This window comes from Festucalex cinctus, chromosome 3 (genome assembly GCF_051991245.1).
Source record: "Festucalex cinctus isolate MCC-2025b chromosome 3, RoL_Fcin_1.0, whole genome shotgun sequence".
Classification (NCBI taxonomy): domain Eukaryota; kingdom Metazoa; phylum Chordata; class Actinopteri; order Syngnathiformes; family Syngnathidae; genus Festucalex; species Festucalex cinctus.
This window is the reverse complement of record NC_135413.1, coordinates 12,847,384-12,859,948: the sequence shown is the minus strand read 5'-3', so window position 1 is coordinate 12,859,948 and position 12,565 is coordinate 12,847,384. Positions and strand designations below refer to the sequence as shown.

Below are 12,565 nucleotides of genomic sequence, written 5' to 3'. Positions count from 1 at the left end.
CTGCATCAGATCACATCAGAATCATTGGGCAAGTATGTAAAACCACACAAGGAATTTGTCTCCGTTGGTATATGAGCTACACTAGTATTGGAAGGATACCATTTTGAACTCTAGTACTCACCGTTGGATGGCTGGTCTCAGATGATCTTGAAGGTGACCATGCTGGGTGTGAAGATCCCTGGCTGGTGTGGTTACATGTGGTCTGCGGTTGTGAGACCGGTTGGATGTACGGCAAAGTTATCTGAAATGTCTGGCGGGCCGCCGGCCTAATAAAACGCTGTGGGGAAACTCTAACAATCAAATCTGTTACTTTAATCACAAATTCATAACTGCGTTTAAACAGGTTAAGAGCACTCTTGAACTTTTAACTGTTATTTCAGGAGCGCGAGCAGAAACAGAAGCTTGAGGATCCAACTCCATTCCGTGCATCACAGCGTTTCTCAGCGTTCATGAACCAAGAGGAAAAGGCATGTGTGGCTTTTCTCTCTAGTTGTTGCAGCAGTAATGGAGTTGTGTAGTTTTGTTCAGCTTTTGTCATTTTTTTTGTGCCTACTGTCCACTTGTGAACAGAGCAACCATTTCTATCAGGCTCTGATAGGGATGTAACGATATCCAAGCATCACGATACGATATCACCATATGAAGGTCACAATAGGACAATTATCACAATATTTTGGGGAAGTTGGGGATACAAAAAGTCACAGTATTGTAGATTAATGAACTTATACTAAAAATCAAAACAAAACAAAAAAAAAAACAACATTGTACATTTTTTTTTGTACATTACAGCGATGCATATAAACAAACTGCAATCTCGAAACTTAATATTGAGGCACTTACTTTCTAATGCAAGCACAACACATTAAGTTCCTCCAAATATTGGCTTGGTTCACACGCATATTACGTGCCCCTTTATCTTCTGGCCATTAGCATGGATTTTAAACATACAAGGGCCAAAACATGCCTTGTGAAAATTAAACTGCACTAAAAAAGTAGCCACCAGAGTGTGCTAGAACTGCACAAGTGCAAATCAACCTGACTTTTTTTTTTTTCACAGATGTTCCACTTTTAATATCGTGACATGACGACGACGATGTATTGTGACAATTTCAATGTCGCAATATCGCGATATTTCCGTTATCGTTACATCCATAGGTTTTGATGTTCCTGTTTCTTTGTATTCAGTACAATGTGAATGCCACAGCTGAGTTCGAGAAGAGAAATGATGAAGAGCTGGACAGGCAGGTCTTGCTGGCCGAGCAGCGGCGAGAAGTGGAAAGGCTTCAGCAGGAAGAACGACAGCGAGAGAAAATTGAAAAGATAAAAGCTGTGGAGGGTGAGATGATTGGAACACAAAAACAGAGAAACCAGTGTTTATGTATGTAAAAAGGATTCACAAGTGACGCTCATCTACTTGTGGATCCTCCTCCTCAGTCTTCATTTTAATCCATTCATCCATCTTCTTGACCGCTTATTCCTCACAAGGGTCGCACGGGGTGCTGGAGCCTGTCTCAGCTGGCTTTGGGCAGTAGGGGGGTGTCTTCATTTTAATGAAACATAATATGGGGGACATACAGAATGAGTCTTCATTTTAATGAACACTGATGCCAAACATAAAATTGAAGCAACACATTGGCATTCTTCCATCAGTGACCTGCCATCATCACCGAGCAGGCTGTCGTGTGATATTTATAACAAACAGATCAAGGGGCACCAGGCATGCTTTCAAATGTCCATCACTCTAGTTTGATTTATTAAAGGTGTATTCAAGGAAAAGTACGTCCGTTTATCACTTTATAAAAAATGCTCATGTGACAGACCATCCTACCAGCTCTCCTGCTCGTCCGCGCGCGGGGGGGTGGGGTTCAATGCGCCGAACGTGCAAGCTTATCTTCATCATCATCTTCATCGGTCTCTGCAGCCTGCCTCACACTTCATAGACTGATGTCCTCTTGCGGCTTTCAGCCATTTTCAAAGTATGCGGTGTGGTCGGGGGAGTTAGAACGATGAATGGCTGAATCCGAAGCTTAGCGGCTACATAATCCTAACACTCGAAGTGGGCATGCGCAGCTACGGACGAGCACGCACGACGTCGTTACGGCAGATTGATTGATGGGATCGAGAACCAATCGTTAAGATGATCCTCCCGGAAGACGCAGCGACAAAAGATCCTTGAATACACCTTTAACTTGAAAATCTGCCAAAATGGAGTAACATTATTTTCTATCTTTGTAAGGTACGGACCGGAAGAGGCAAAATTGAGCACCAGGATGACTCTGCCTCTAAGTCATTTGTCAAAAGTTAATGAACTGCTTGTGTCTGATTGTGTTTCAGTTGAGCCGCTTCATTAATGTTTTATAGATGAACTTCTAGACATGGACTGCTCTGTGTGCATTACATGTGAGAACATATTTAATCCAAGCAACAGGGTGCTGTCTTTAATGTTGAAAGAAAATAATGACACATGTTGCGCATTCTCTGCTCTGCATTTGCACTTGATCAACTCTACGCACATGGATTTTCTGTATCTTTTATTTTTATTGTGTTTTTTCTTATCACTGGCAGTCCCCATATAAAGCTAAAAACGAAGAATTTATCATTGTTGGTCATATTGTAGGGGTTGCTTCAATAATCTTAACACAGCAACTCACACACATAAGCACTCTCTTCCACCACCGGTCGAGAGTCTAGTCCTCTGAGGCAGAGCTCTCGTGTGATTACACGTGATATCACAAACACAACTGTGTGCGTGCTGATGGTTGCTGAGTGTTTCTTTTGGAAAACACTTATTGCCGTTTGTATTACCCCCCCACCCAATCCCCCAAACTAATTTTCATCTCTCACCTCCACTCTGTCTCTCAGAGCGAGCCAGGAGACGGAAGATGCGAGAGGAAAAGGCCTATCTGTTATCTGAAGGAAAATACCTTCCACCAGAACTACTGAATTTAGAGCCTTCTTCACCAGTCCTCAGAACACGAACCACTAAAGAACTGTATGAACCTTTTCTAAAATTTCAAATGAGTAATTTGCATTCATCTTGAATATGTTTCTTTTGTTGTCTTTCAGCTTTGACATGGAAGATGACTACACAGGTTTATACAAAGGTATACTTCCCAAGAAAAGCTGCTTAATGTCAGCGTCTGAATGAATGTAGTCATCTCTGGCCTCTGCTCTTTCTTCCTAGTGCTGGAGGCCTTGAAGGCTCATAAAGATGCTTGGCCTTTCTTAGAACCTGTGGATGACTCCTATGCCCCTAATTACCATGACATAATCCAGGTACAAAAACAATGTAATAATCATTTGAATGTAGAACTTGTCAGTTCTTCAAAAATAGTGTATTCATCTTTTTTTAATCAGATCTTTTTCCACTCTCCTCTTAGACTCCCATGGATCTTTCTACAATTGAGAGGAAACTCAATGATGGAGAATATGTTGCAAAGGAGGAGTTTATTTCTGACGTCAAGCTCATATTTAAAAACTGCATTGAGTATAACGGAGAAGAAAGTGGTAAATGAAAACATACCCACAAAAACACTAAGCAGTCAATCAGCGTTGAGTGTGATGGCGCAAAAGAAATATGTAGTCAATTTTGAAATGGGGCTCGGGGCCAGGGCAGCCTTGACAGTGATTAATGAGGAATGATTGAGCAGTGCTCCAATGCTCAGGACGAACTGAGCCCTTTAGTGCCAGAGAAACATTCCAGCCCATAAGCCCCCTTCTAGAGCTATCCATTCTCCTCAACATTTTCCCTAGGGATGGGGGGTGAGTGGGAGTGGTGATGTTGGACCATGGTAGAATAGAGGGTAGAAGGAGCAGGGGTCAACATTTGCACTCCGACCTAATGGAATGATCAGTGCTAGCCTGAGAGCAGTCTATATGTAGGAGGATCCGTGTATTTGTGTTCGTAAAGATGAAAGGTTGTGGTTGGGGTGAATGGGCTACATGTTTGTGTTGTTTTGTTTTGTTTTTTCTTTCTTTTGTCAGTCTAGGTGGTCACCAAGAAAGGATTTTGTTAGAAATGTTTAAGCATCCACACTTATGTCTGTTTCCTCACAGATTATACTGTGATGGCACAGTCTCTCGAACGCTGTTTTAACCGGGCCCAATTAAAACACTTGCCGTCAGAGGATGGTGACACTGATGAAGAATTCTACATCAGCAAAGAAAACAAGGAGCGCAAGGAGAAAAAGAGAAACCGTAGCAGTAAACATTTGGGACCTGAAAGTTTAATCAAGGCCACCGAAGAGGTCCAGCGTAAACGAAGTGTGCAGGGAGGCAAAGGCCAAACGCTGTCAGAGGACCAGGTTGACAAACCAGTTAGACCACTTCCACACTCTCATTGGGGCTTTCCTCAGAGCCATCAACACCGAAATCAAGGCGACATCAGTGGCATGTACCACCCAGGACAACAGGTATGTTTAGATTCATAACAGTATTTCTAAATGTTGACAAAAGCTGCAATTTTAACTTCTCATCTGGCCAGTTACATCGTCCTCAAGGTCCTCACATGTATGCTCATAGAATGGGCATGGATCCCCGTTTTGCCTACCCAGGTCACATTCCAAGGCATGGCGAACCCAGCTCGAATCGTTTGCCCCACAACTTTAACATGCAGGTACAAAGTCCTACTACAGTACACTTATGTTTATGGGGAAAATGTCACCACAGTGTGTAGGCTCATTCATATCAAGGCAAATGTATATTGTATATTAACAATACTAGAGATGGGTACCTTTCACATTTGAACCAATACTGTTCCGGTTCTCTGTACCTGGGAATCGATACCGGTACTCAACGGTACCAATTTTCGGTACATTTGTGCTCTTGTTGTCCTTTTTTTTTTTTTTTTAATTTTTGTTATTTTTTTCCCCCAAATTTTATTTATTTATTTGGATGTAATAAATGTTCATCGTTATGTAACAGTATTTTTTTGCTAATCAATTTAACAATTACTTTTAAATATATAAACTTTGACAAATAACAAAAAATTTAAAACAAATGAGCCAGGGAGGAAAAGTTAAAAAAAATAAAATTAATAATTGATGTTTTCGTTTTTTGTGCAGTTGTTTTTCCAGAACATAAAGGCTGCCACACGCTGCACAATGAGTTTGAAGTTCCAACCCACTTTGCACTCAAAATAGTAAACAAAATAACAATTGGAAGGGGACATGATGTGGACAAAGGAGAATAATTGTGTTCAAATTAGTCATTTGACTGGACCCGACGTGGTCTGTAATGCTCGCTACATTTTGGCCACAAGCTTTCGCGATTGTAAATATTGTCAAGAGTAGTAGCCTATTGTACATTCAAATTACAATGTCTATATACCGTAACGATGGTCAAGCTGTTTACCTTCTGTCATGACTCTATTCGGTGGGGTCGCCGACACCTCCCTCCCAGCCGTGCGCTGATTCTGGGGAAGCAGACATTTCCAGCTTCCGCCGGGTGCGGAGGCTTTCCTCCTCCTCTATAAACTGTATGTATATGTTTGGCTTGGCGGGCTGCACAAAAGTCTCGCTCGTTCCCAAATCCGGAAATGTTGGCGTCCCTCCACTGGCTGAGGCCTGGCCTGGACCCGGTTGAGTGAATGCTGCGTTGTGGACCGAGGAAGAAGCGGTGGCACCCGCGGGTTGGGCGGTCGGTCTCTCAGCTGAGCTGCCACCGGGGCCGCGGCACCCGCTCGCCGCCAGTAGCTTCCGCCGACGGACCACGCGGCTCCAGACCGGCTAGGCTCCCGCGAGTGGGGGACGTCAGCATGCCGGGTGCGTAATTTGTAGGGGTGTTAAAAAAAAAAAAAATCGATTCGGCAATATATCGCGATATTACATCGCGTAATTCTTGAATCGATTCAATAGGCGCCCGAATCTATTTTTAAACATCCATTTTTGATAGAAAATATTCATCAAAACGTCTTAGGGTTCACACCTTAATTAAGCATGAAATAATATATTAATTAGTTACATTAATGGAACATTAAGCCTTAATATTTTATTTCAATGCTGTTCAAACGAAACAGATTACAACCTGTATAAGACTGAAGTTTCAGATAAATAAATAATACATTTTCATACAAATCTTACACAGTGCAAGTTTATTGATTAGTATATTCTAAATTTGAATTAAAAAAAAATCACAATAATCGACCTATAAATTCGTATCGGGATTAATAGATATCTAATCGATCGTGAACTATGAATCGTGATACGAATCGAATCGTCAGGTACTAGGCAATTCATACCCCTAGTAATTTGCATATAATGTTGCATTCAAGTGCACCATGGAAAATAGTCAACTCACATACTCCCGCACAATCACAACTTAAACGACGTGCTTCAGTACCGAAACATGGCACCGTTTTATTTTACGTGAATCGGTGCTCGGAAGAACTGATCCCAATCGATACTTACCACAAAAGTACCGTCTTCGGTACCCATCCCTAAACAGTACACTGAAATACTGTATATACAGTAGGGGTTAAATGACTAAATAATTTTTTGTAGTGTACTCTAATGTAACAAAAGTTTGGGTCGAAGTCATGTTCCCTGTATGTTCCCTCACCGCCAGTTACTGTACAGCTGTCCCTGACCTTTCTTGCCCGACAGACACATTTCAAGGAAATACTTAGAGAAACAAAAACAGATACTCACCATTACGGTAATTGTAGTTGTTGTAATTAGTGAAGTCCTATGCAGGGTGAAGGCGGAGGTTTGTGATTGTTTCCAAAGGTAGCTAATGTTGACTTTTCGTCAATGTTCGTTCAAGGTCGCAAACAGTTCAAAAGATTTTTGTCAACAATTTTAATGGTCGCAGTTTTCCTTGTTGCAAGAACATTTTCAATATGTTGAAAATAAAAACACTGAATCATCTGCTCTGTGTGTAACAGCCTGTAGTTCAGTGGTATCCAAACTCGGTCCTCGAGGGCCGGAGTCCTGCAGGTTTTGGATGTTTCCTTTCTCCAACGCACCTGAAGCTCATCAGCAAGCTCTGCATAAGCCTTATAACAATCCTGTTCAGTGGATACAGGTGTGTTGGAGCAGGGAAACATCCAAAACCTGCAGGACTCCGGCCCTCAAGGAATGAGTTTGGACACTACTGCTGTAGAAGACCCCCCAGTGAATGATGTGTTCAGGAGCAGCTCGGAAATGCGTGCTAAATTGTTAAAAATTAATTTCATTGTTTTATTGACAGTAAAATTATGTATATGTATGTGAGGTAAATTAATTGGGGAGGTTGCAATTTGTGTACCCTTTTTATGGCCCTTTGGACCTGTAGCTCATGCAGCCCTCCCCTCACTCACTCACACGCTCGTTCAGTCAAGGAAATACAGTCTTCATGCATAAGTGTATGTCCGGAATTATTAAAATGAGATAGTTGTGGTTGGGAATATTGTTAACCTTGTCTAGCTTTGGCTATTCCGATCACCAATAGACTTAAAAGATTCATAATAGCGTTAACTGGGGGCATAAGGGCGATGAACGAGGGTAGTGGCACAAAGTAAAAGCTTCAGGAGCTGAGATATCAATTATTTAGTAGGCATTGACAATATTGTTGAATTTCCAGGAAAATGGCAAGTTTTCGGGGCTGATTCGAAAGTCACCCATAGGTTTTCGAGGCATGCTTTGCCAGGCGCTTTAGGCCTTATTGGGTTAATTGCACCAGAAGATATGGACAGGTCTAATTTTTGGCCAAATATTGAGTGTGTGTTGTGACAAACAACTTATACAATGAATAAAAGTTATTGTTAGCACACAGCTATTGTCTTTGTATTAACATCTTGGTGACAAAGGTGCGGTTTCTGTTTGTGTGGTGAGACTTGTAAGAAATTTGGGACCTGCACATATGTATGAAAAACTATGAACACTGTATCACCTTTTTGGCCAGGCATTTCACTGCTCCCCAGAGTTATTATATTGCAGATGAGCGAGCCGAAAGTACTCTATAAATTTGCTGACTGTAAGACGAGATGCCAAAAACACATGAATAGCAATTAGACGATTCTAAGTGTAGACATCAAAGACTCATCAGCTAGTCCACTAATCTGTTTAACCCCTCACACAAAGATGGTTGTAAACTTGTTCCCTTTTTGGTTATACTTTCAGCATCATATGGGCCATAGGTACCCAATGAGCCCCGAGGGCAACCAGCCTCTTCACCAGCAGCACCACCCTTACATGGGTCCAACACATGGCCCATCTCTGGGCCCCCGTCCAATGGCCCTTCAGCTTAGACCGCCTCCTGAAGCCAGCATATACCCAACCCACTACCGTCCAGACGGCCATACGATGCACCCAATGGGGAACCAGTTATCAGGGCCTGACGGGCCTCAACAGCACACAGGCTTGAGATCTCTTAGTATGGGACTGTCTAACATGTGGACGACTGGTAGTTTGAATCCCCAGCGACCGGAGAGACCTAGTGGAACACACATGCAAGACCCCAGCCAGCGCAATTTGAGCTATGGAGGAGTGCCACCTCCAGTGGGACATAAACCATGGCCGGAAGCTGCTGGATATCCACATCCCCCTCCCAATGCACAATGCCAAATGTCTGCAGCAGTGATCAGCTCCGTGGGTTCTGCGCAGCAACGCCCCCCATTAACCCACTCAGACTCCTGCATCAACACTGGGTTAGCCTCTATGTTAGAAAGTCCAGAAATGCTAGCTCTACAACAGCTGTCAGCCTCTTCGAGACCTCCTGCTGGTTCCCCCCATCAGGACGTGGGCAACTTTCAACAGGCCAAACCCCCCTCAGGGGTTGGCAGCATCCCAACTTGTCCCTCTCAGCAGCCTCCCCCAGCCCCTGAGGTTCAGCTGCTGCGTCCCGCTGGAGACAATGGGCCAGACAGTCAGTCTTCCCCACAGACAGACATTCAGCCCAAAGGTAAATCAGACCTACGTTTTTGTTGTTTATACTGGTTCGGGTAAGCCAAAAGCAATTAAATTACTATATTACAGTCAAGTGTTTGTGTCACCTCCCCTCTTAGGCTGTGTTTTATGTCATCAGCATTTTGAGCTAAATTGAATATTCATTAGCATGTTGAAAGAGCTGTTTGCTTTTTATAAAATAAATGGAATGTCACATTCATTCAACCAAATAGAATCAACTCATCAAGAATCACATGTTATAAGCAAGTATAATTATGTTTAGTTTCTTGGATTATTAACACAATATACAGTTCCAAAAATGCTTTACACATTGACCATGACCTGGAAAAGTGAGGCAGTATTGTGCCAGGATATGGCATTGAACTGGGTTTTATATTTTTAAAAGTAAGAGGTTTGAGATTTGGCATTAGCTGCATGTGATTGTGCACATCGTTTTGCTTCCGTTCCTTTTTCAGCTGACAGTTGGGAAGCTTCTACCAGACATTCGGTTTATTTTAATGATATGGAGAGAGTACCAAACTAGCTTCTGACACATGATTATTTGGATAAGAGTGGTGGTTAGATTCTTTCATTGCCATACAGTAATTTTAGTCGAAAATAATTGGTAAAACACTGTTTTTAGCCAATTTAGCCCTCTGTGTTACTCTTGGTATAAGGTAATGTTAACTTACTACTTACTACCTTGATTGACAGTTAATCTTCTCAGATATTTGGAAAAACGTTTCTATAGTAGGCCTACACAGTAAATTTGCTGTGAGTCTGTCATGACTGTTTGAAAGCAGATCATAGCAGGTCATATTTTGTGGTATAAAAATCCAGTAAGGATTTTGTAGACTTTTGTAGTTGCTTATTTTGTTCCATGATATTTTGGTCTTATATCAGCACTAACAAAATTGTTAACTTCAATATGATACCTTTAAAACAATATCAATTTATTTATGCTACTAGAGCTTATTTTTGGACATGCTTTGGATTTTTTTACATTAATATGACATTTTATTTAGGCTTTATGTCTTATGTTTATATGTAATAGGACAATATTTCATATCCAAATATTGGTGATCAATTGATTTACTTTTGGCAACTTTGACTTAATTGTTAAAGGGCTCACAACATGCCAAAGCTAACACACCTTCAATTTTAGGCGTACTCAAAAGTTTTGAACTGATGCCCATTAAATTGGGGGTGTCTGTGCAGTTCCAAGCACCAACAACTTGCTGCACACTTATCATTTTCACAAATACAGAATCGTATGTAGTCCATTTCTTTAGGTGTAATTGTCTCTAATGTAGATATATATATGTAAGCAAGAAGGGTTCATTTCTCTTTACCTTACTTTTTTGCATGCGAAAGCACTTCCAACTAAGGGCAGTAACTTGGCATCATAAATGAGTCAAGGCTGAGGTAATGATTTAGTGCACAAATTATTATTAAAGTGCAATACAAATTTAAATTGTCAAATTTGATTTGAAACAGGTTTTATCACTGCAATGTTGATTGCTCCTGTACGCAAATGTATACAATAGGGTACCTACTAAGTAGTGATCATCTACAATCAGGCATTATGTTAAAGTCTCTTTCATTTTGTTGTTGTTGTTGTTGACAGGAACTTCAGAAAGCAAAGTGACTGTAAAATGTCCTCCTTCATCAGACAACACTGTTTCAGTGAACCAAGAGCACCCATCCATTCCAAACCCCGTGCAACATCACAGTGGGCCAGCAAAAGCATTGCACAGCCCTCAAAGACCTCAGGAAAATATTTCAGGACAAAAACTGAGTGGAGTTGAGTGCCTTATGCAAGAAGGAGATGGCCGACTTCAAAATAATGGTTCCACTTCCCTGTCCCTGCACTTGCACGTTAATCATGAGAATTCCAAGAATCTGTGTCCACCTAACACTGCTCAGCATACACAGAGCAGCCCTCTCCAGAGCCCTACATTTATTCAACAGTGTGCATCACCATCCTTAAATACCACGTCTGAAAGCAATTCGCCACACATGCTAAATACATATCAGCATAATGAGCAGAAAGTCAGAAAACAACACCAGCAATGTCCAACCCAACAAACTTTAAATGGGCCAGTTCTTAACCACCGTCAGAACTCTCCTCCACAGATGAGCCTGAACACAACCCAACTGCAAACTCTACATACCTCCCAAAGCAATCCGAGCAGCTCTATGCGTGGCATGTCACACGGTGCCTCACAGAGAGCCCAATCTGGACCCCCTCATCCCGCCCCCCTCACCTCTCTGCCCCCCAGCCACCCTACTCCACACTTACCCTCCCAACCAAGCCCAGCAGAGCATGGAGATCAAACACCGAGTGAGCCTGCAAGTCGGCGAGACATCGAAGGACATGCAGTGAAATCTGGGTCTTCTAAAACTGCTTATAAACAGCAGCAGTTTAGTCCTAACCATCATCGAAGCCAGATGATTAGTAACCCAGGTGTGCAGGCGGAAAGAGGGCCAGAGCCTTCTCACAATACAACAATGCCTCCTCATTCCCAAGCCCAGGTAAATGAAGACATGTGTTCATACAGCATAGAGAATGCTCCACATCCACAGTATAGCCAGACACACATGACCAGGCCCATTTCTCATTCTGCTCACCACCCTTATCACAACCAGACCCTCAACCCAAACCACTCCAGCCATCAACAGCAACAAAAAACTCCCTATTCATTTCACATGCCTGGCCCTCAGCATCTCCATGCCCACCCTAACATGTACCCACCACCGCTGTTCCAGCAGGAACACTATTACACCCGTCCGCAGGCCCATAATCGTGCTAACAGTAGAGGTGGTTACCCTGCAGAATGTTGGCAGCAATCTCAGCAGCCCATCCTGCCTACGACCTACCTGCCCTCAGCAAATGCCAAAGCAAACAATCAGGCCAATGGTGGCTGGGTGTCACCCGCAGGTTCTGAGGGCTCCATTACAGGAAATTTGGTGTCCCCCGAAGCAGGGTCGTTATCTGGAGGCCTGGAGGAGAGGAAGTGGGAAATCAGAAACAGTGATAGTGACAGCCCAACAAAGCGCATTCGCTCTAAGGGGAGCTTGGAGCAACCTGAAAGTCCAAAAGACATCCTGGACCTTGATAGCCACAACGCCGCCACTCGCCACCATCGCAATGAGCAATTTGCCTCCTCCGCACACATTACACCCGGCTTCATATATGACACTCGCAGAGAACACCCAGCAATGCATCCAGGTGACGCTCCACCATACCACAATGGAGTTGGGAATGGAGCCCTTTACCCTAGACCACCATGCCCAGATTCAGGACGATATACTGTGCACGGACCTCACCCACACCTGATGGAGGCACTTCAGCGGCCCCAGCAGTTGCCTCTCTCCCCTGGTCAGATGCGCATGGCCATGTACCCTCGCTCTGGTAGCTACTTACAAAGTGTGATGATACAGCAGAGAGGTTTGGCATCTGGAAACATCCTACACCCAGGGTAAAAAAAAATTTTTTGTCCTCTTTACATCATGGCAAAGCGAATCTCGAAAAGCGTTTCGAGATTTATTTGTGAACGAACGCCAACCTGATTACCTTTATCTTTTCCAATAACAAATCTTTGTTCACAACTTAGCATGTGTTCTTTCAAGACTATCAGACTCTACAGTTTTGAAATTTGAGTCGTTAAACTATCGAAATGACCAATATACTGTAAGCC

At 42.8% G+C, this 12,565-nt stretch overlaps 1 protein-coding gene and 1 long non-coding RNA gene across 3 annotated transcripts in view; one reads left to right on the top strand and one right to left on the bottom strand.

The window, feature by feature from the left end:
- The window catches only part of cecr2 (CECR2 histone acetyl-lysine reader), a 41,329-nt gene that overhangs the window by 26,413 nt on the left and 2,351 nt on the right, over window positions 1–12,565 (top strand). For both annotated transcript variants that reach the window (XM_077515901.1, XM_077515900.1), the window contains 10 exons: window positions 381–467; window positions 1,186–1,336; window positions 2,863–2,992; window positions 3,067–3,104; window positions 3,185–3,276; window positions 3,381–3,507; window positions 4,057–4,412; window positions 4,484–4,615; window positions 8,100–8,880; window positions 10,492–12,346. In XM_077515901.1, the coding sequence (XP_077372027.1) occupies window positions 381–467; window positions 1,186–1,336; window positions 2,863–2,992; window positions 3,067–3,104; window positions 3,185–3,276; window positions 3,381–3,507; window positions 4,057–4,412; window positions 4,484–4,615; window positions 8,100–8,880; window positions 10,492–12,346 (3,749 nt within the window). The remainder of the gene's footprint in view (window positions 1–380; window positions 468–1,185; window positions 1,337–2,862; window positions 2,993–3,066; window positions 3,105–3,184; window positions 3,277–3,380; window positions 3,508–4,056; window positions 4,413–4,483; window positions 4,616–8,099; window positions 8,881–10,491; window positions 12,347–12,565) is intronic.
- Window positions 292–2,044, bottom strand: LOC144015681 (uncharacterized). Its single transcript, XR_013282784.1, has 2 exons — window positions 1,829–2,044; window positions 292–1,540 (listed from the first exon to the last, which is right to left on the bottom strand). It is a non-coding gene; the product is annotated as an uncharacterized LOC144015681 (long non-coding RNA).